Raw genomic sequence first — 24,434 nt, forward strand, 5'->3', positions numbered from 1 at the left:
TTGGCACTCAGTCAGAGGAGTTAAAAATAAAAATCCCTTACTCTCTTTCCCCCTTTGCTCTCGAGAGGAGACATGTAGAACCCCAAAAATTAATTTAAAAGAGAGAAAAAGATTTACCCGAGCTCGTCGGAGTTGTTGTCGAACCCATCGGAGGGCGATATATATAGACATCGGCGTGTGATTTGGGTGCCCTGTCGGAGACGGCGATGGTTTTCGTCTGGCTCGGCGCCTTCTTCCTCCTTATCGCCCTTATCGTTCTTGTCATCTATCAGGTATCTTTTTCTCCCTCAAGTTCTGATTCCACTCGAAATCCTTCCGGAAAATTGCAACTTTCTGTTACACCAACTCTTGGAGAGGGAAAAGTTCAAATTTTGATGGGCTATTGTTCGAAGGTCTTATTTTCTTTGACCAATTGTTGTTTTCGTAGTTGAGTTATTGGGTTTCTGATTCTGTTTATGTTTGTCAAAAAGAAGGCTTTGCCAGCTTCTTTGCAGTTAAGAAGTTCCAAATCTATTAAGAAATTGCTGAGAAATGGCTCTGGTAGGAGTATCCAAAACAGATCTAGGAAAGCCAGGTTGAAGTGGTCGAACCAATCAGATGGTGTACTCTAAATCATCTCACTGCAGTATCCTTCACCCTACAATTACTCCCTTCACTGGACATGTTAGAATTGTGTATAGGTGATTGAACATTTGTCGATGTTTCCACAATGTCAATACCTAAGGTAAGTCAATCATTTGTTCATTAAGGAGTTAGTAATCTACACTAGAGTTTCTTGTAGAATTTCTCTTATATTTTGGTTGTGATGTCCTATTTTAGGTTAGAAATCTATATTAGAATTGAAAGTAATCTCTAAGTTCACACGGAAGACCCATTCCAGGTTTAGAAAACCCTGTTCTGTTTTGTAAGGGTCTACACTTATCTTTTGCAAGGGAAGTGTCAGATTATGTATGATTTTCTTAGAAATTCGTCCAGTGTTGTCATGCCAAATTGCATGATCAGTTTTGTTATAAAATAGATTATAATTTGGAAGAAACAGCAAAATGTAAAACAAGCATAACACCTATAAAGAGAAAAAGATGAGAAAACCATAAAACTTCAAAGTGTAGGCTGAAAGTTATTACTTTTGGCCAAACATGAGTCAATGACCAAGATTGACTTCTGTACCAGTTTCATACAACATTGAAAGTTGTGCAACGAGAGATGTTTGGGTAATTCTAGGTTGGGACTGAACTATTACTCACAAAATTTCAAACCTTGCATAATGCATTTTATGGATGCATTAAGACATTATACCCAAGGTTCCAAATATCCGGATGGGCTGTAAAAAAAAAATTGATATATATCGGCCGTTTCGGTCGCCAATATCGAATATGTATTAGACTAACTTTTAATTATGTAAAAATTAAAAAAATCAGTTTAAAATACAGAAAAAATCTTGATTTTTTTAAATGATAGAAAAATAAAATAAAAATTGCTCAGATTTGAAGTCTAAAAGTTAAATAAAGAAAAACTCTTTCACTTTCTATCTCCTTGACACTCAGTCAGAGAGGAGTTAAAAAGAATCCCTTACTATCTTCCAGTTTCTCTCTCATGTGTCACTCTCTCTCCCCCTTTGCTCTCTCTATCTTGCTAAACAATGAGGGAGAGAGAGAGAGAAGAGAGGAGACATGTAGAACCAAAAAAAAATTTAAAAGAGAGAAAAAAGATTTACCTGAGGTCGTTGGAGTTGCTGCTAGATTCATTGGAGGAGGAGCTTGCCGAACTTCTATTTCGTTGGGGTATTTCAAGAGATGGGGTGAGTTTCGTACTGGTTTATTTCGATTGATCCGGACCGGGGCTAATACCCCACTAGGGTGGGATCGGAATTGGTTATCGCCTCAATGTTCCTTTTCTTTATGATATGAGAATCACCTTTTTAGTAGTGAATAGAATATGCACTTTTTTATGTCTTGTATTTGTAAGACTTGAGAACTATTTAAGACTCAACTTTATAGTGTATATTATTATACTAACATGAAAAATAATTCTAAAGCATTAAATTAAATTAGATAGTGAAACATATGTATTGATTACAAGATTAGGAAAATGCGAATAGTCTTAATAAAAGCTTCAAGGGAAACAGACATTAAATATAGTGTTCAAGTAGTTAGCTTTCTATACTGCATTCTTAATGCACACGAATAGTCTTAACAAAAGCTTTAAGGGTAACAAATGACATAAAATATGGTGTTTAAGTAATTAGTTTTCTATATTGAATTCTTAATGCACTTACATCTAGTTATGACATGGTAGCTTTGGTAGGTCATAAGCAGCTCACTTTTTGGTATCTATAGTATTCTTCAACTGCATTAACACTCCATCTGGGCCCTTTCTGGTGTAATCAAGTGGCTAGCCAGACATATATGTATATAGATAGGCAACATTTATTACATTGTACCTTTGAGCAGTAAACACCATTATGCATTCAAAATCTTTTAGAGAGATAATGAAGTTTACATGAAGCATTTTGATTTTAATAAAGGTGATCATCTTCTCCATGACAAATTTAGCCTTGGAAAGATGATTATATATTCTGTTCTTGTCAACTCATGAATGTTTTCGTACAAGTTTTTTGAATTCATGTTTATATGTGTTGTCCAATTTATATTTTGACTTTGCAATATTCTTTTGCAGCTTATGTGTTTGGCAGACCTAGAGTTTGATTATATCAATCCATATGATTCAGCTTCACGGATAAATAAAGTGGTTCTTCCAGAATTTGCTTTGCAAGCAGCCTTATGCCTACTCTTTCTTTTGTCTGGGCATTGGTTGATGTGCTTGTTTTGTGCTCCAATTATTTACTACAATGTGAAATTGTAAGTGCTTTCTTGGTACCTTGTATCAGAATATTCATTTTGCGTCATTGGTTTACTAGTGCTGTTTAGTGTCTGTTACTGGTCTTCTATTTTCAGTCTGTGAAATGGACTTGATCTTGATTAGTTTTGGTTCAGTATGAGTTTGTTGGACTAGTTGACTTGCAATTAGGGTAAAATTAGGTGTGGAATTGTCCATACTGTCTAAACTAGTTGCTAGAATATCAAGATAGTACTTTTTAAGTTTTAGGGTGGAAAATAATGACTGGCCATCTGAAATGCCTTCATCATTAATATAATTTTCACATCAACGTCATTCTATCTTTCCTTTTCTATTTGTTAGTTGGACTTACTATGATAATTTGGTTCAATTTTGATCTAGTTAGATCAATCAATTGTTGATTACACTCAAGGTGTGGAATTGTCCATCTCGGTTAACGTACTCAATAGGACATCCATTAGATTAGGACTTTAACCAAAATAGGTTATAGATAAGAAAATGTAAGGGTCCTAATGTAACTTGCCGTTATTCCCCTTTGACTCGGGTCATACTTAGGAAGTTTTGCAGAAATTACTACTTCGAGATAAATACTAGGGAAGATTAGTTTTTGATACCCTAAACATATAAGTCATTTTCACTTGCACTTCTTTATCCCTACAACTTGATCCCCTTAACTCTTCAAGTTCAAATTTATCAAACTCCCTGATGATGCAGATATAAAAGAAGTTGCAAAATGGCCATTCTTTTTTTCATCCCCTTCTGATCTCCTGAACCCTTTCGCTTTTTGCCAAACCCTACTCATTTCCCAAACCCTTATCATCTCCTTTTGGTTGATTTATAGGAAAAGAGAGAAGCTAATTTTTTATTGTAATGCTATTCTTTTCTCTCAATTTTAGAAGAATGTGATTTCAAAGGAATCTCATCAAATGATTCCAATGTTTTCCTCTTTAAATTAGGGTTTAGAGGGAGACTAAATTGAAGAAAGATAGACACTAGGAGCCCGTTTGGTTGAAGATCAAGGAGCCCTACTTTTGAATTAGGAATCCCTTATTTATGGCTTGTAGCCAAACACCATCTAAATCTAATATAACTAATACTATGATTACATCCTCATAGTATTACTAATACGATGGATACCATACCTTTTATTCCTGTTTTCTCTGTTCCAACTTGGAGTTAGGCATAAGGGAGAGAAGGCTTGACCATGTTTAAGATTAAAATAAATATTTACCAAAATACCCCTAAAAACAAAGAACAACTACTCTTTTAAAAGCATCAAGACTTGTTTTATCTTTTAACAATTAAATACCTCTTATTCATGACAACATTTATTCTAGTATTCTAGTATGGCAATCAAACACACAAAACATAATTAACATTAACTCTCCTATAAATCATGGATAAAAAATGAGTATAATACTATTCATAGATTATCTTATTTTTTAACCAAACAAGGCCCCAAAAGAGGAAGAGGGCATGAACATAAGGTGGGATACACAAAGCCACAAAGCTTGCAATAGGGCAAATGATGGATATATGATATGAGGAAGAAGATGATGAGTTCCTCTCCCACACTAGTGGCAATGGAGGGGGTCATGAAAGTGAGAAATCAAAGATTGGATGAGAAGCAGTTGAAGAGGATGTTGGTGGTTGTGGGTGGGGGGGGGGATTTAGGGTTAGGGTTTTAGAGGTGGATGAGAAGCAGTTGAAGAGGATGTTGTTTTGGTCTGTAATGGAGTCATCTGCCAGTAACTTGTCCTTTTTTTTTTTTTTTGTTAAATACGCTAACTTCAGTCTAACAGAAAGGATTAGTTGATTATTTTGATGAGTTGAGATGTCAAATTATAGGGAAAGGAAAGATGAAGGGGTGAAAGTTAAAATGACCTACAGTTGAATGAGACCCGAGAGAAATTTTCACAATAATAACCAGCCAACTTAAAATCTTTCTGTGTGGGGATTTGGCATTATTGAAACTAAGCCTTAGATCTATAACATTAGAATCTTAGATCAAAACTAAACCAAGCTTTGTAAGAGAAAAGACTACTGAGAAAGTGGTGAAACAACCTACACTCTCTTTTCTTCTTACTATGTTTAGTTTTTATTGCTCTTATTCTTTCTTTTCTTATTGCTGCTTCTGTTGTCCATCTAGTTATGCTCTTTCCCCTATCTTTGTCCCTCCTGCTGCTGTTCTATTTTATCCCTGCTACTTCTATCCTCTCTTCTCTTATCCTTTCCTTTCTTTATTACTCTATTTACTATTGTTGCCGATATATGGCAACCTTGGATGAGTCGACAATCAAGTCCAATTGATTGCCTAAAATAAAGACAAAGGCTCAGTGGAATGTCTAAACAGTTGATACTGTATCTTCCCAGAACTAGTGTGGAATCATCTAAAAATAAAGCATTTGACCTTCATTTAATTCTGCTCTAAAGTTCCAAGTGATTAGAATTTCTTTTTAAAAACCATAATACCTTTATTCAATTTTCATCTGTTCTTTAAATCCTTCGTCTTATCTTTGATATTTATTTGCTTTCAAACATTGAGTTTAATTCCATAATTACATCTATTGCTATGCATGAACACTCTTGGCTCTTTGATGTGTTCATATTGTAACTGAATCACGTTAGTACTTTGCAACAAGTTGCCAAAGGAAGATGAAATAGCTGCATTAGAAGTATGACTTCCCAATAGGACCATTGGCAAATCCTCTTATATTGGAAATCCTGGCAACATCATGTGCCTGCAAGGTAAAATGACTTACAGATGGAGCATCGGCATACCTTGTTTAGATGATCCCCATTTTCTATTTATGTAATTCCGCTGGAAGTATAAGCAGGTATGAAACAATTACTTGCTTATTGCCATTTTTACGTAATTGGAGACTAGTTACTGAGATTTTGATTTAATCTGTTGGTCTAACTAAGATAGTGAGATGCTAGGTTGGTTACAAGCTATTAGTATATTTATTCAGCAGCTGAAAACATGTGAAGTTGACAATGATAAAAAAATGGTAGTAGCAACTATCATTGACTTGACTTTTAACATGTGAAATGGAGGTTAGAAATTTTAGTGCAAATGAATTTTCTTCTAGCCAAACTAATGTAAAACTGCCTAAATTAAAGTAAGTTTTGATATTCTATTAATTTAGGGAGGATCTATGAGTTGCAAACTTCATTGGTCTTGTTTTGACATTATTATTCTTTTCCTGACATAATGATGGTATGCTTAATATATTAAACCTGCCATCTTTTGACATAAGATTGTAATCTTAGTTTTGGACAGTTTGGCAGTGTGTAAGTTTGTGGGAAAAAGATCAAGATTATTACACTTCTGCAATGTTATATGCTGTTCATGTTAAAACTTCCAATCTTAACCAAGATTTTAGGATCCTTGTTTTAGGCAAAATATACAAGAAAAAAGTGGCTTTCATATGGCATTATTGATATATTTTGTAGTTGATTAGATTGTGATTAATTAGATATTTTGTTTTATTAAACTTCCAATCATAACTAAGATTTTGAGATCCTAGTTTTAGACCGAAAAAAGGGAAGAAAACGAGAATCACAAATATAAAGAAAATCTGACTCCCATGGCATTTTTACAGCAGTTTCCTTTCATAAATTTTTTAGTCAATTATGATTAATTAGGTATTTTGTATTTCTTCCTTACTTTCCAGTGTTCTCATATATTTTCTCTTAGGGGCTTCTTTATTGTTTGGTCATTTCCTTTTTCTTTTTAAGTTAATCTCGGATGGGTTCAGTAGAAAAGTCTTCTAAATTTCATCCTAGTGTTTAACATGATGGCTTTACAATCTAATACTTAGTATCATAGGTATACATACAAACTAAGGAGTGTAAACAAATCGAGCTTGCTCGGTTCAAGAGGTAGAAAAGTTTAGCTCAGCTCGATAACTCGATGGGAGGATTTGGGGGCCGAGCATTGATGAGGTGGCGAAAAAGGGAGAGGGCCAAGGGATGTTACAGAGAGGCCAGTAGCATTTCCAATTCCTTTTAGGGCTAGAGTATGAAGGTCCACCGTCTTCATTTTGGCATCGTCGAAAGAAGCCCTCACCAGTGGCGGGGAGAGCTCGCCGGAGAGCAGAGTCTTCCTAGGTCTCTCACACCAGCGGCTAGAGTAGAACTCTCACAAAGTGGTGACTTCCATGACGATGAAGGTGATGATTGGAAACGTTGTTGTTGAACTCAACAAGTGCCAAAAGCCTAGGAGTCTCCATCCTTGACCGCACTGGTCACGCACGCCAGCTTCTACTGCGGCACCGCAAAGGCCCAACCGGAACCCCAACGGAAGGAGAGAAGAGAAGACGCTCGATGATGACAAGAGCGGCTCCAATGTGAATGCTCGGTGTGGCTCTAGTGACCAGTGAGGATGCTCAGTGTGGCTTTGGTGACCTGTGAGGATGCTTGGTGAGGACGCGATCTAGGGCTACGAAATAAGAATTGAGAGAGAGAGGGCATCCCGCATCTGATATTATATATATATGCTATAGTATCGAGCCTAATCAAGCTGAGCTCGAGCGAGCTAGCTCCAACTTGGCTTGGCTCGATAATACATTTGAGCTTAAAAAATCAGCTCGGCTCATTTAGAGCTCGAGCCGGGCTCTCACCGAGCCGAGCCCACGGGCTTTTTTTGACAGCCCTAATACAAACATCATACTTAGTCAATTTCACATGTTATATTATACAGTCTAGATAATGCATTGTATGATGGTGAACATATTCCCTTAATCCTTTATCTATTTTATTGATTGTTGTACTTATAGTCTTTGACAATCTTCAGCCAAAATCAGAAGGAACATAGTCAAAATACAATAATACCCATTTATGCATCTAATGTTGCGAATTATATGTTTCCTATGTTTCCTTGGGGGAATATGGGAAAGATCCCATTTGTTATTTCCAATGGCTTTTTACCAAATTCCTGTTTTTTTATGATTCCTATATTTTATTTCATAAAACTATGGAGGATATAACATGCCTAAAGTTAAATGTCTCCAAATTACTGGCAAATCCTGGTCAAAACCTGTGACATTCACTGATTGTTTGGTAAAGATCATTTTGTTCCTTTATTGCCATGTCCTCCACCAAAGTACACCAATGTCCCACCCTGTTCTGTATCTTATTGAGATGTTTTCTAGTCACCACTCTTCCCAACTGTTCTTCTCTGACATTTATAATATTCAGCTAGTTCAAGAGATGAGACAAGATACTGCTAGTATAGTCTCGGACTCTCAATGTGGAATAGTTGGTTACTGTATTCCTCATTTTTCTGCTTGACTCCTCAAACTGCCTATCAAAATTGAATGACCTGAGACCATTTCAAGATCAAAGTTAAATTAGTAATCGGAAGTTCAAACTTTAATATCCTAATTACACTTTACTTTCTAGTAATACCTTAAGGTATTCCAATCACCCTTAAACTTAAGTATTCCAATTTGGTCAAATTTTCCATCGTACTTTAAATGTTTCTTTTTCAAATCAGTACCTATTTGAGTTCTATTTATGAACTACATATGCATTTCTCACGCACTTTTATAAGTTTGACGGATCCGTTCTTCTTTCATCTTTTAACTTGTGATGAACTCCTTGGGTCTTGGTCTATATGTTCTTAATTCTGAATCATTTTCAAAGCTGATTCCTGATCTGAGTTTAATCTTGTACCCCTAAGATTTTGTGCTTAAATTGGTTTTAGTATGAGTGAAAGAACCTGCAACAGAGTTTGACATTAAGGCACTGATACGAACCCTCTTTTGGTGCTATGGCTCTGATACCAGATTGTTACGATCTTGCACGGAACTTTAAGATAAGATCCCGAAATATCCCGCCGTTGGATCACTGTGAAATTTTGATATGTTGTAGGCCCGGAAAAGAGCTTTCCAACGAATCTAGTTTCAGGCGAATCGGAGTTGGGGATCTCGAGATATCGTTCGTTTAGTAGACGAACGTCGGGATACTCTGTTTTTGGATTCCGTGGATGAAGGCACGAAATCTGGGTAATGGTGGATTGTGGAGGGCCGGTGTTGATGGGGTGGCACCGGTGTAAAAGTGATGGTGGAAGGGTTATGGATGATGGAAAGGTTAGGGATAGCGATGGATAAATTGGAAGAAGGGGGAGAAGAGGGCCACTCCTAAGGGACTAGGGTGATTGGCCTGTCGAGGAGATTAGAAGCGGCGTCGCCGGGAGATTGAGGGAACGGGAGCGAAGAAGACGAAGGAGGCAAGGCAAACTCAATTCTCAATATTCAATTCCTAATTTTGGTTGCCCTACACATACTTTTATAGGCTAACCAACAACTCAATCTTATCCTAAAACACAATCTTATCCTAAAACTCAATCTTATCCTAAAACTCAATCTTATCCTAAGGTAAATCCAAACTCGAGACGACGTCGGTGAAGTCCGAATCGTATCAATCCACCACGCTTCCGCAACCTTGTCCTCAAGGTTTGAAATTTGGGAAGCGATCCATGATGTCCGTCTCTAGCTCCCATGTAGACTCGTCGCAGGTTTGCCCACCCACTCAATCAGCACTTCGCCTCTAATCTGGATCCTTGGCGTCTTCTCCTACGACTTAGGACTCGAACCGGCTCATTGGAGCCATCTTCCTCCATTGGTTCGGGTAGGTCGAACCCACTACATGGTTAGGCCCGATCTGGGCCTTCAATGCCGAGACATGGAAGACGGGATGTATCCCGGTTCCTTCAGTAGGTCCAATCGGTAAGCTACCGGACCGATTCGTTGTAGCACTCGGTACGGACCATAGTACTTGTATCCCAACTTTTGGTTCAAAATTGGCCTCAATGTGGATTGTCGATACGGTTGAGCTCGAACGAACACCAATTGATCCACCTCAAATTCTCGCTCACGTCCGCCTTTGTCATGCGTTTGCTTCATGCGGTTTTGTGTCAGTGGCTAGGTGAGTCTTGAGCCGTCTCAATGTTTCATCTCGATCGGCAAGCTCCAAGTCAAGCTCGGTCCTATCCGTCGCCGCGAGTCTATCGTAGGCACGCAAGACAGGGGAGTGCGCCCATAAACCGCCTCCGATTTGGCTCGTTGGCGATTTGACATTCACGCACATACTTCTTCACGTCCGTCTTCATCCCGGTCCAAGTACGCTTTTGGGCCAGCCGCTTGTAAGTACGTAATACCCTTTCATGACCTGCTATAGGAGTATCATGGAAGTGTGCCATCAATAGCCTCCGTAGCTCTTCGTTTCGGGGTACCTTGATTCGCCCGTGCTCTAGTACTAACCCATTGCGCTCCTCGTGCTCGGGGTTGCTTGAGGGGTTCGCTCTCAACTCCTCCATGAGTCGGACCAGATCACTATCCTCTCGCACCGGCTCTTCGTAGATCTGAAAAGAAAGGAAAAGTGGGTGCCGAGAAAGAAGCGAGCTCCCTTTCTTTTGAAAGTTCAAGCGGCGGTTTACTTCCATCCAACAACACTCTCGACCATCTCTCCAAAAGGTCAATGTGAGGCTTATAAAATCAAAGGTCACGGGCCCCAAGCTCCGGCCATTGGGTCCCTAAAACAATATCGGCACCTTGCAAGGCCAATGGATAAAGATCCAATGTGAAAGTTTGGCCTTGCACCTTCAATTCTGCACCTCCACAAATAGAATCTCGCTCGCAAGGTGGTGCCATCTCCAATCGTCACATCGAACCCTTTCCGTGGGTTCCGACTCGAGCCCAATCTTCCTAAGGAGCCTCATGTCAATGAAGTTGTGGGTGGACCCGGTGTCAATCAAGATTCTCACCGTGGTCTTCTTGACTACTCCGTTCACCCGCAATGTCTTTGGCGCCGCCGTCCCCGAATAGGCGTGGAGGGAGATTTCAGCTATAACGTCCTCCACGTTTTGCTCCTCAACTTCTTCTCCTCGATGTCCAGCCACATCTGCGCTTTCAGCCGCAAGCTCATCCTCCGCTTCCTCCAATCCATCGATGAGCATCACCGATCCCATCGGTTTAGCACAACGATGCCCCGGTACAAACTTCTCATCACAACGGAAGCATAAGCCCTTGGCTCTTCTTTCTTCTACTTGGGCAGTGTGAGTGCTCGCCCGACCTCTAGGTGCGTACTTCACATCTTGGGATGGCTTCAAGGGTGCTCGAGAGGTATCAATGCCGTAGCAGCTCTTGGTACTCCGCTAGTGTTTCCCGCCGCTATGTTTGGTAGAGCTTGAGTGCGGCTTCCTTGGCTTGTCCAACTCGCTTCCAAGTGTATCTTCATGGCTCTATGCTTGTCTTCCATAAGCACCGCATCTTGGAAGGCCTCCTTTTAAGGTTCTAGGCCTTAAAGCCCTCACATCGGCTTGTATGTCACCCCGCAGCCCGGAGATGAAGGTGCCGCGAAGTTGCCGATCCGTCCATGGTGGATGACATCGGCTACTAATCCTCTCAAATTCTTCTTGGTATGACCCAACCGTGGTCTTCGAACCGTCTTTGAGAGGAGAGCATCAAAGTCTTCATAGCCCGATACTCCAAATCGCCGTGTGATATCGGCGCAAAATTCAGCCCAAGTTTCGATGGCCTCAATGGCATTGGCTGATCGAAACCAATGAAGCGCCGCATCCTCAAGGTGGAAGCTTGCAAGCGTCACCTTGTATTCTTCCGCCGTACCTTGGTATGCAAAGAATTGCTCCGCCCTATACAACCAATCAATTGGATCGCCACCTTTGAACTTGGGGAATTCGAGACGCACGACTTGTCCACGAATGCCGTTGTCTCGTTCCGGATCATGCCCAACTCCTTGTCTAACCGGCGGAGGATGCACCATGAAGGGTTGATGATCCCTCCTTCGGTTTAGATCAACTCGCCGTGGTTCCGATCGTATCGGCCCGCCTATGGATCTTGATCTCCAATGTGGTCTCCATGGTGATTCGCTCGTCGGATGGGTTCACCCGCAACCGGTCCCGGTGTAACCATCCTTGCTTGCCTCTCGCCCATGGGTGGTGGTAGCAATGCTCTCTTGTGGTTGCAAAGGCCGAACCGGTGAGGATTGATTCAAGGGGGTGGACTCGCGTCGTGGGGTCGATGGTGCCTTCCCGTTAGACATTGCTTCCTTGGCGCCCGTAGTTCCCGCATCATCTCCATCATCATCCGGTGGTTGATGGCCATCTCGCTCCGAAATAGACCCCAACATGGATAGAACGCTAGGCTCTTCCGTATTCCGATTAGATCGGATGGTTCCGCGGTGGAAGTCCCCGCAATCGTCTCTTCCTCCTCTATTGGGAGAATCTCTTCTTCATCATCACGCCGTGCAGCCATGGATCTCGTGGTCGTCATTGGAAGCGCTTGTCCGAGGAACGGTGGCTCGATACCGCCTGATACGAACCCTCTTTTTGTGCTATGGCTCGATACCGCATTGTTACGATCTTGCACGGAACTTTAAGATAAGATCCCGAAATATCCCGCCGTTGGATCACCGTGAAATTTTGATATGTTGTAGGCCCGGAAAAGAGCTTTCCAACGGATCTAGTTTCGGGCGAATCGGAGTTGGGGATCTCGAGATATCGTTCGTTTAGTAGACGAACGTCAGGATACTTCTGTTTTTGGATTCCGTGGATGAAGGCACGAAATCCTGGGTAATGGTGGATTGTGGAGAGCCGGTGTTGATGGGGTGGCACCGGTGTAAAAGTGATGGTGGAAGGGTTATGGATGATGGAAAGGTTAGGGATAGCGATGGATAAATTGGAAGAAGGGGAGAAGAGGGCCACTCCTAAGGGACTAGGGTGATTGGCCCGTCGAGGGAGATTAGAAGCGGCGTCGCCGGGGAGATTGAGGGAACGGGAGCGAAGAAGACGAAGGAGGCAAGGCAAACTCAATTCTCAATATTCAATTCCTAATTTTGGTTGCCCTACACATACTTTTATAGGCTAACCAACAACTCAATCTTATCCTAAAACACAATCTTATCCTAAAACTCAATCTTATCCTAAAACACAATCTTATCCTAAAACTCAATCTTATCCTAAAACTCAATCTTATCCTAAGGTAAATCCAAACTCGAGACGACGTCGGTGAAGTCCGAATCGTATCAGGCACTTATTATTATCTGACATCAACCTTAACTTACATGAATAAGGCACCAGTGCTCTTTGCTGTCATCATCCTCTCCTGATAAAAATTTAGAATCCAGGATAAACTGAAAAAGGAAAAGAAAGGCACTTAAAATTTTGGAGACTAAATTGTAATGACTAGTGAATTGGAACTTTTCCGACCATATTATACCTATAAAATTGCCAAAAGTAATTAAAAGTTTGTATTTGACATACTATAGCCATAAGTGAAGTTAATAGCACGGCTGCTAGTATGGTTTCATGGCCTCTTGAGGCTTTCATCCCATCTGATTATGGTACGATGGCTCCCTCATGCTTGTCCCTACTCGTGTACTATATAAACTACAAAATGAGTTTGGCTATTTCCAATGTGGGAATTTGGATCAGGTGATGTCCCTTAATGTGGGAATTTGGATATTTTCAATTTAAAGTATTGTTTCTGAATCAAGATTGAGGTTGAGGAAAGTTGGTTTTGAACCACTGAACTCAAGCCCATTGTTAGATCTACTCGAAAGTAATACAGAGGGACTTATGGCAGAATATGTCAATATGATCTTCAAGAATAAATTGATAAAAGCTTTGCCATGTGAAGCTCATCCTTGAGTTGTGGCAAAGGAATCCTTAATCTTCAACCCACTGACTTAATAGCTATAAAAGAACTCTCTGTAGCATCTTCCTAAAAAATTTAAATGAATCTCAATGAAACCTTCAATTCTAAGACCTTTTCATCATTTTCAACAAGTTCATGCTTCTGTTATTATGTTCCAAACTTCCCATAGTCTGGAAATCTCCAACAATTTTAACTTTTGCTTTATCCAGTTTGTCACTGTTTAGATTTTCTTGTTCAGTTTTTTGAGGATCTTGCCCTGTGTCACAGGCAAGGCAATCTTTGTTAAAGCGAATTGTTTTGTATAGTTACTTCATATCATATAATATCTAAGTGACTGAAAAGCTGGCACTTCAAGTCTCTAATTGAAATGCCCAAGTAATAAAGTTGCCCCCACATGCTTTTATGTCGTTGAAGCCACTTGTGCATTCCTCATCTCGAAGTTGAGCCGGGGTCTAGCATGGTCTCATAGTTTTTAGCTAAACTCGTGATTGGCATTAGCTCTCCTTAGGTCATCTTGTTTTTGCCCCTAAAGTTATTTTGGCACCAATTTTACACAAGTGAAACTTGATTTGAACTAAAATTTTAAGACAATTAATCCAAATTTGATATGAATTAGCAAAAACATTTGAAAACTGTATAAGGTAGATCATGCATTTCTACCCTTCATAGGTCATGTTACATAGGTTTTTACAGATTTGATGTGAAGTCTTGGGTCATATTGGAGAAAATGATTTTTCCTAATCAGTTGTATTATGATAGAACAATGGGCATAATCTTGAAATGTGTGCAATAACATCAATTGATTGTGTATCCGAAGGATGAAATATGTTTACGAGTTCTATTTCATAATTTTAGGTTCATAGTGCATTATGAAACCCCTATCAAGTTGCACTATATTGTGCCAGTCAAATTTCAAGGTATTGTGGGCAGCAGGCCATGTCATGGACTTTGATAATGAGACAAGAATTCTCAGTATCTTTCCTTAAATATCTTAAAAGGATACCAGAAATAGGGAAAAATATAATATTTGTTGGGTTAAATTGATTCAAGCTTCATAGGGTTGACAAATCATCTAGGCCCATTCCTACTTTAACAACATCCATGATACTGTAAATTTTGGGAACATTTTAGGTCAGGCGTTATTTATCTTTTTCTGTAAGAGCCTTTTTGTAGAAACGGATACGCTGTCACTTCTTCCTCCTGTTTTTGCTGCTTGGCTCTTCCTCTGTTACATTCTCTGTACTCTCTTTCCGTTAAAAGTTATTTTATCTTCTTTTCTTTCTCTATTTACTTGGAATTTTCCTCCAATCCCCCTTTTCTTTCTGTTGGAACCAAAAGCTTGAGGATGTACCTCATTGTTTTTGTTTCACTTTTACAATATCTATATTCATCCCCTAGTCCTTTCTTTTCTTCCGTTGGATGATTATCAAGGGTTTACTATTGCCCCTTTTTTCAGACACTGAAAATTTGTCTATTTTGAACGTATGTCCATTCCTTAAAGCCAGTTAAACCCTATTTTGTTGTAAAGAGGATGTGTGCTTCTCTTATCCTTATTGTGCTTAATTTTCTGTAATGAGTTAGGTTCTTTTTGCACTGCTGCCTTTCTCTAATTTACAAGTTACCCTTCTTAGGGCTGGAATTGCTAATTTAGAATCAGCGACATATGCTTTATAGTTTTGGAAGTGAACAGTTACTGTCCTTTCAGGTATCAAAAGCGTCAGCATTTGGTAGATGTGACGGAGATCTTTAATCATCTGAGCAAGGAGAAGAAGCGGCGCCTCATCAAACTCATCAGTCTTGTTGTCCTCCTCTTTCTGTCTTTATTCTGGTAAATGGGTTGCGAATCTACCAGATTGTGTACGCTTAAGCAGGAGAATTTTAATTGTTCTGCCTTCTTTTATATCTATAGGATGATTTGGAGTGTGCTGGAGGATGACTGAGTAGACAGAGCTGCTGTGCTTCTGTTACTTCCATGCTTGTTTCATCTGTAGGTATGAATTCCATTACTTGCTGCTTGCTTCTACTGGACTACTAATTTGAAAACTCTCTCTTTATTGCAGGGCATTTCCATCTGATCATTCAGCAACCGTCTAAAGTGGTCACACGAAGATCTACGTGGTTTGCCATCTCTGATTTCGCGACACCGCCCACATTGTAACATGAACTGATGATGTTGCTCTTGTAATTTATTGGATTGTGCAGAAACTGAAAAGGGGCATCTCGTATCTTTTTCTGTCAATACATTGGCATTTTAAAATCATATTTATATAAGCTGTGAAAGTTGTTTATTGAGCCTTGTAGATCATTTAATTTCCTTCCAATGTGGGATGCGGGTTTCTTAGTACTGTATTTACCCTGTAATTTATAGATGATAAAGAAACTAATTAGCATGTTGCTGAATGATCATTACTACTCACCTCACAAAACTATGGTTGATGAAAATGTTCTATTCTCGACCAGGATAACATCGCTGCGTCGTCCGACTCTGCTCATTTGATCCATCTATATGATCTTCGATTCCAAGACCTTCTCTACCTGCTCCTTGAACTCTTCTTCTTCATAGCTTTTGTGGGCTTGATTGTCTGAAAGGGCCATGCAACCTTATATTATTTGGTCGCAATTTTCTTAGACCCTTTTGGGACTCTTTCCTTCAAGCTTTGGGCTGGTCTTCTCTGCCGTTGTCTCTCCTTGCTTACTAGTTATTTTGGAGGCGTGCCTCTATCCAAGGCCACCCTTTGGCCAGTCGTTGATCACCTTCTAAGCGGAGCCTCATGTTTCCACACGAAATGCATTTGTTACACCAAATATCTATATGATTAACTGTCTTCAATTTAGCCATTGAAACTATGTACACTAAAAAATAAAATCCAAGTCATTATTTTAGGGTGTGCTGATGAGCCAGTGGTATGCCCTAGGTGCCTACTTTTACGGACTTAATCTTTTCGACCGGTTGACAGAAATAATGTAGAAGAAAGAAAAGAAAAGAAAATTTTCAATAGCACTTCAAAGACGAGATTTCTTAATAAAGTTCTCACTTCTTTTCATTCACTAAAGTTTAGATATCTTACAAGTAAAAAGTTCATATCTTTATATAAGCAAAACAAAATTTAGTTACTAAGTTTTATAGAAGGCTAATGATAAGAACAAGAGACTATCCCTTATCCTTATCTATCCGTCCAATGGATAAACCCAACGCTTGTCCAAATAAGCTCAAATCTAGCCTAATTACTATAATATCCTTCGAGTCAGGCTTTGCTATTGCATAACTTAGACTTTTGAACTGCCATGGAACTTTAGTTTTGACCAAAATTTTAATGGAGTATCACACCACGCTCTACAATCCTTTGTCACTAGACTCATCTTATGAATGCAATCTGAACATGAAAATATACAACAACTACAAAGTCTGTTTATCAACCTAAGAAGACTTGCAGTATCTACTTTGGACCATAATGGATAGCTACTTGCCAAGTGTTCCTATAGAAACTCTCTATAGTTTTATTAGATGTAGCATAAATTCGCATTAAGGATCTACTCACCATCTCCTTCTATTCATGTGTTCCTGTAGAAACTCTCTATAGTTTTATTAGATGTAGCATAAATTCGCATTAAGGATCTACTCACCATCTCCTACTATTCACAGTCTTACTCTAAAACTTGGAAACATCAACAATGGACCTAAGAAAGAACATCTTATTGGAAATGACTAAATCATCCCACTTAAGTTTTATTCTTGTATAATATTTTTACAACACTCTTTGTTTTACTAAAATTAATAAAATAATATTTAAATTTTAGAATGGAGATATTATGATGTTTAGTTATTATTCTAATAAAGAGTTGTATTTTAAAAAAAAATTATTCCTAAAATGAACAAGGTTTAAAACTTGAAAACATCTAAGATAGACATCTTAGTGGGAATGATCAAATCATCTCGATCACTTGGTTCTACCTTATCTGAAACGCAAACTTGAGAATTTATTCTTATATAATATTTCTTACAACGCTACTTGCTTTACTAAAACCAATAAAATTGCCTTGGATCATTAGCCTTCTAAGGAAGTTCCTTAATTTATGATTGGACTTACTTATCCTTCAAATTTTACACCCACACACACATAATATATATAAGCATTTGGGATGAACAATCATATAAAAAGATGAGAGAGAATGGGTAAAGATACAAAAATAACAAAGTGTAAAAACTAAAACGAAAAACGAGAAGAGGAAACATGGAGGAGAAACAAAACAAAGGAAGAAATCGAGTAAGGAGGGAAGACAACTATAGATAGAATCATAAATCCACTACCTACCTAGTAAAATGATATAAAAGAAAAAACAACTAAAAGTTTAGACAACCATGCACCTCTTTACGTGATAGAACCTAGCAAAAATTTATAAAGCTTATTATTTGATATTTTGAACAGTAATGACAAACAAATCCAACTTTGACAATCAAGAACCCTAAGTGAGATAATAAAGGTTCGGGAAGAAACTTCAAACTACTCCAAATAGCCAATGTAGGCGCAAAACTAAATCTATCGGCACCTAGTGGATGTAAAACTAATAGTATAATATATGGATTTCAAATCTAAATTGATCAACAATTTCAAAAAAGACTTTCCTAAATAGTGGATGCTTATGCTTAATATTCCTACCACACAAATATTAAACTTTCTTGTGTGCATGTCCATAAGTATAAGGACGAATTATTTGGTTAAAAAAAAAAAAGAGCTCATGGTTATGTAAATATGTACATCAACAAGGAAATATTAACACTTTTTTTATTAAGAAAATATATATACAAATATATATTTATATATATACATCATCCATATGATATAATATCCTTAGGTTACAACAAAAGACTAGATGTACATAGACAACAATAAATCAAGAAGCTGATTTCCCATTGCTCAACCACTTCCAGACTTTAAGATCACCGGTTCCATCTCCTGTGAAGAAGAGACCATTGGGACCAATTTGTATGGCTCTCACTTCTTCCTTGGAGAAAATCCTGCCTCTGTCCTTGAAACTAAAAATCACACGAAATATTTGTTAAGCCGACAAACATAATTCTTATGCTTATATACAGTGGCAAGATACTTACGATGGTAGGTCATAGGCATGGACGCTATTGTCGTTGCATGAGCATAGTAAGACCGGTCTGCCCTGGTTATCGTACACCCCACGTAGTGCAAGCACTCCCTACAACAAAGTAATATACAAAAATAATCAATTGAAATACATCTACTATGAAATTCTATTAGCGCTTAAAAGAGCATTATAGAAATGCTGACAAGTGAGCAGCACATCTTATAGTTGCATAGAATAAGATTACATCAATACGGAGGCACAAGTCACATTTCAACACAGCTTATAGTGATAATGCAAGGATAGCAACAAGTACATTTTCCTCTTTTGCAATTTTTATACTCCTAGAGCTCTTAAATTTGTTAGGGCAAAGAAAGTACAAAGCAATTTTTTCTAACTAAAATTACAGTCGAACTTGTCGAAGAAACAAAACTAATCTAATATAGATCATGAAAATTACAAACTGATTGAGGATTTGAGATACAAGAAAAAATATATATATAATGTGAATATTTTCATAAAGGCACATGGCCAAGGTTTGAAGACCCAATAAATATTACATGCAATAGGCAATCTATATATCAAGCCGGATGTAGTGATAAACATTAATGTGGATTTGTGAGCTCCTGTTCTCATATCCAAAATTCACTTACCACATTATTATTAAATCCAAATGAGGTCAACTAGGTACGCAGTTCAAAAATATGACCGGTAATTGAGGAATCTAAAAATATGATGAAACAGCTGGAATGCATCCATTTAATCTAATTAGATAGAAAGTAAATTAAAGGTTTATACAGCGGGATTCCTATGGGTCCTGCCACCTGCCTCCTATCTAAAGATATCATTTCTTTTCTTTACAAGTTGCAGGAAATTTTGAACAATTCAATGTTACAACTAGCACGAGTGATGCAGTTTGGATCAATTAAAGGTATGTTTACCGGCTATTAGAATCAAATAATAGTGCACTGATGTAAAATTGAACAACTTTCAACTTTTGAGTGCCCACAGTTTCTCCTAAATCTTCTAATTTTAGCTTGTCACTAGTACGCAGCAATAAATGCTTGACCACACACCCAAGGAACTGTTGACTTCTCCACTCCTCACCCAAAATAGTTTGATGTCTATATTCTACAAAAACAGTAGACATAAAGAGATTGAAAAAGGAAGCATATAGTTTTAAACAACACACTGAAATGCAAGAAGTGCAAGCTAGTCAAAAAATATATGATATTATGATATAACAATGTGCAGGACTAACATGTTCTTCTGTATGAGTATATGTTACTTCTAGGACCTCAGTTTCTGTAGCCCGCCAAGCCTGTAATCAAACAAGCATTCAGAATATAAAAAAAAAACCAAAGTATGGGTGTTCATAAAATTTATACTTGGCTATGGAGATCTCTAACCTTTATCGTTTGGTCCAGTGAACAAGAAAGCAGAAAATCTTCCCAACATATTAAGGATGTAACAACTGATTGGTGGGCTGTAAAGGTATGCGTACACTGCAAAGTTTCAAGGTCCCAAACCTGAAAGGAATTCGAGAAATTAGACCAGTGCACTCAAATGGAAATAAATTTAAAACAATGGAAACTAGATGTGCATTCAAACCTACGTTTGATCTCAAAGAATCTCTTCAATAGAAATTAAAACCATAGCAACAAAGAGGAAAAAAATAAATCCTCCTGTTTCAATTAGATGTACGATGTTTCATTTGGAAGACAGAAGATCAATATGAAATCTGTAAGTAAATTGAGCAGACCAGACTTAAAGAGAATACTTACTATACTTGCTCAAGACAAGTTGATAAAGAAAGAAAGCAACTGCACACTGTCATCAATTATTGAGAAGATCACGCTAAACCTCAAGATTCATGAACCAACAAGTACGTAAAAGATCCTCTTGTTGTGCACATCATGACAAAGATTCACATGGAGAAAACTTCCTACCAGAATCTGGCAAAGGCATAAACATTAGTCATACTTCAAAGTTGTTCAGCAATTAGCATATTTACATTTGCTCACTTTATACAGTTCTAATATACCTGATAGTTCCCACAATTCGTAAAAGTAAAAGCAATCCAATTTCCTTTATAACAATTGCGTACGAAAACAATCCATAAAATAGTAAAGAATTACATTCAAACTACCCAGAGAAAATACAAAAGACTGTGTGATGACTCCTTTTCAATTTTTACACATCTTCTGTAGATAAGAATCACCACAAATTTCAGGCTTATAAATTTAATCACCATCTACTTGTCAAGATCTTGAGTTGAGCAAAGAATAGAGCTAGATCCTTTTGTAGATAGAAATCATCTTCAAATTCACTCTAATAAAGTAAATCATCCCTTGCCATTAAGCTATCCAAATCTCAGAACAGGAAGATGTCATCTGGAATTTGTTTTCCTGTCCAAAGATTAAGTCTGTTCTTTCTTCTAGCTTATCCCCTGTTTATATACTTCCTCCCGTATTTTCATGGTGCTCCTAAGACCTAATTAATTTCTGTTTGAAGATATGATATGAATCACAAAATTCAAGTTGCAAGAGTTTGTAGATAGGTGGCTAGCTACTCTCTAGCTTCCAATTATTCATACTCATACTGGAAATGACGATCAAGGATGCCTCTCTATAATCGCCATCTAATGGAGACGGATGTACATCTCCAATACCCCTTGATTGCAGGGATTTTGTCCCACTTTTTGCAAAGGATATCTGGTCTTATGATTGTATTATCTACTCTTAAAAATGTTAAAAGAGTTATGAATCACAATAATTTTTGTAATATTTAAAAGGTGCTCAGAGACATATCAATGAATTAGAACAAGAAAAGAAAAAACATACATTTAATAAATTTATAAGCATTCACAAAAAATTATATTTAACATATTCTTACTAGAGGAATTAAACAGACAAAAAAAAAATGAAACAGGTACTGACTATTCTTAGCAAGCAATTGCACGCCATTTACACCATGCAAAAACTGAACAGATCAAGGTTTTTTTCAGAAGTATATTAACTTACCCTAATGGTACCGTCCATCGAACCAGAGTAGAGCTTCATTGCGCCTACAATTAGTGAGACTACAGATTTTTTATGGCCACCAAGGGTAGCAGCTAATTCAAAGTTTTTCCCATCTGCATTAGGTCTCCAAGCTGATACACTTCCATCCTGCAGCAATAAGATTTAGAAAAGAATTCATTTAGGTCTATGTGATCATCATATGGAAAAACTGTTAAGTAGGGAAGCAGAAGCATGCATTTAAGATTGGTAAGGAAATAGAAGTAGATCACCTGTGCTCCAGCAAAAAGTGTCTCGTTGCCAATCATTAAAACATAGACGTGCCCTTTGGGTCCTTCAAGGCTTAAATCTAAGCCTGTTTGCAAGTTCCATGCCTGCAAAGTCAAATGACGAAGTTAATCTTAACCAAGTACACCAAATAGAACATTCTTGATAAAAAAAACAATGAAACAGACAAATAAAGGACAAAAAAAAGTTATACTAGTCGTACTTTAACAGCATTGGGGATTCCAACAAAAACCCATGGGCCCTCAGTGATGAGGCAACCGACTTCACCTTCCATAGTAATGACTTGGGCACACTATTATCAAACACATAATTGTTAATGAACAGGTCAAACACACAAGAAATCAATTGACTAAAAGTCCATGATCAAACCAACCTGCCCTGTCCCACAGTCCCATACTTTCACTGTCTTATCTTTGCTTCCTGAGAACATCATATTCGACCATGACGGCAATGCAATTCCCGTAACAGCCTGCACAATAGCACTTTCTCATCAGATGCCAAAACAATATCATACAAAATAAAGAAATCAAGATTGAGGTCCTCGGTATCTACCTGGCTGTGACCCTCAAGACGGGCCAAAAGGGAGAAGCCGTCGCTTATACTGTAGACATGCCGATTCCCGCAGCTCTCCCCATCAGTGCAACTCCCAGCGATGAAGTCTCGACATACAATGTCATTAGGCTCGGAACTTTCTCTTCTCTTTCTCTTGTATCCGCCTTTGGGAGGAGAGTTGGGGTTCTTTGTGTTGTTTCTTGGGTTCTCCCCCTTAGACGATCCTTCTTTGGGAGCCGGAGAGGAGTTCTTGGTTTCCGGGTTCCTCTTCCACACGTTCTTCCGCTTCATAAAAGAAGGGGTTGCCGCAAACGCATCGGTGGGTGGCTCCCCGTGAAGGAAAGGGCATCCTCGGCGAGTGCAGCGGCCGGACTTCCAATAATAGCAAACCCTGGAGGTGGTGGTGCCGTTTGGCCTACGGAACCGCTTCTTGTTCGCAGATCTCGGAGGTTCTAAGATCAACCCAACAAAATCGAAGAGAAGAAAAATCAAAACAAGAAGAAAGCACAACGAAATTAAGATCGAAACCCTAGAATAGAAAGATTTGGCGACAAACCTGAGAGCGTCGCCGTCATCGTCATCGTCTCCGATTTTCTTCGTAATCTCTATCGGCATCGGGTTTAAATTTTAAATAAGTAGTAATGCTCGTGTAAAACCCGCATTTATAACGTCCGTGCGGGAGCGCCCTGGCGGGTTTAAAAACTCGCCTAGTTTGACAAATATCGTGACCAAGAAAACCCCCCCCCCCAATTTGCTGACGTGGCACTTACTTCCACAATTATAGTAGTTGATGAATACTTATGGCTAATGGCTAATAGTAATAAATTTTCTATCAAAACCTAGTGAGATTGAGTTAGCGGAAATGTCTGCACAGACAGAGGTGATCAAACAATGGTAAAATTCTGTATCCATATTTTATAAATAGATATGATTCAAATGGTGAACATCATACCTAAGTTGAGCTTTGTGATACGACCCAGTCAGATTGGATTTATTCGTGGCACATTGGGTTCATTGGGATAAGCCTATTTATCTAGTTTGATTTCTTGTATTTCTTTTTAGCAGCTGCCTTGTTAGTTAAGTCATAAACTCAAGTACATGCTAAATATTGACTCAGCTTGTTAATTAGTTAATTGAGTATAGTCAAGTCAATTAATTGTTTTAGTCGAGTCATGAGATGTATTGTGAACTCGAGTTCGACTCAAGTTCGACTCAAGTTGGTTGAGTGGTATTGGTTGATTGAGTCCTTATCTAGGTCAGTCTAGGGTTAGCCTCTACAAATATATGGAGGAAACTCCAATTTGATCTTAATCTAGTAATTGCATTGACATTGCTACCATTTTCCCCTCCTCCTTGCTCTAGCCATCAACGCCCTCTCCCACCTCCTTCCTTCCACCGCCCAAGTCCTTGGACAGCCTTCTCTAACTCTTAATCCCCCCGCCTCTTTTGCTGTAACTTCTCCCCCTTCACTCTAAATGAAGAATTTTCATAGCTTCTATCTAGCCATTGAAAGGCTAATAAGCAAGAATTCTTCCGACTTTCGATCACTATTTGCTCGTTATCTCGAGATCTAGTCATTCAAATCTTGAGATCTTGGATTTGTTAGAAATCTCTCTTTAAGAGAATCAACATATCCAAATTTCAGTAGGATCCAACGGTTAGATCAACCATAACAACCTTCGAAATTTCTGTGCAAATTCATCCAAAACTAGTTGTGAGACGATTAAGCTTTTTGAGGGAAGATCAGATCGTAACACTTTGCCCATCTAAAAGTAGCGGTGGCAATTGGGTCGGGTTAGTCAGGTTTGGGTTGGGTCAAGATAATGCAAACACGAACATGACCCGTTTATTAAATAGGTCAAATTTCTAGATACGAACACGGCCCATTTATTAAACGGGTAACATAACAGGACCCGTTTACCAATTTAATAAATGTGTTGTA

At 38.5% G+C, this 24,434-nt stretch overlaps 2 protein-coding genes across 3 annotated transcripts; one reads left to right on the top strand and one right to left on the bottom strand.

Annotated features, from left to right (window-relative positions):
- On the top strand, positions 1–15,826 carry LOC140789651 (protein cornichon homolog 1-like). Of its 2 annotated transcripts, none has more exons than XR_012109228.1 (5): positions 1–272; positions 2,677–2,858; positions 15,244–15,366; positions 15,448–15,529; positions 15,599–15,826. XR_012109228.1 is itself a non-coding variant. In XM_073139431.1 (5 exons), exons 1-4 carry the CDS (start codon positions 207–209, stop codon positions 15,476–15,478), a joined length of 402 nt encoding a protein of 133 aa, XP_072995532.1. In that variant the 5' UTR covers positions 3–206; the 3' UTR covers positions 15,479–15,525; positions 15,599–15,826. The 2 variants fall into 2 exon arrangements, 1 of the variants encoding a protein (XP_072995532.1); XM_073139431.1 differs by having other exon boundaries at positions 3–272; positions 15,448–15,525.
- Positions 15,827–18,290: 2,464 nt separating this feature from the next.
- On the bottom strand, positions 18,291–23,129 carry LOC140789013 (zinc finger CCCH domain-containing protein 17-like). Its single transcript, XM_073138588.1, has 10 exons — positions 23,049–23,129; positions 22,493–22,944; positions 22,314–22,409; positions 22,143–22,232; positions 21,925–22,026; positions 21,656–21,802; positions 20,042–20,161; positions 19,894–19,953; positions 18,649–18,746; positions 18,291–18,573 (listed from the first exon to the last, which is right to left on the bottom strand). The coding sequence occupies exons 1-10, from the start codon at positions 23,071–23,073 to the stop codon at positions 18,432–18,434; spliced, it is 1,332 nt and encodes a 443-aa protein (XP_072994689.1). The 5' UTR covers positions 23,074–23,129; the 3' UTR covers positions 18,291–18,431.
- Between the last annotated feature and the right edge of the window lie 1,305 nt (positions 23,130–24,434).

Source organism: Typha latifolia, chromosome 5, assembly GCF_019914945.1.
Source record: "Typha latifolia isolate L0001 chromosome 5, TyphaL0001v2, whole genome shotgun sequence".
In the NCBI taxonomy this organism is placed as follows: Eukaryota; Viridiplantae; Streptophyta; class Magnoliopsida; order Poales; family Typhaceae; genus Typha; species Typha latifolia.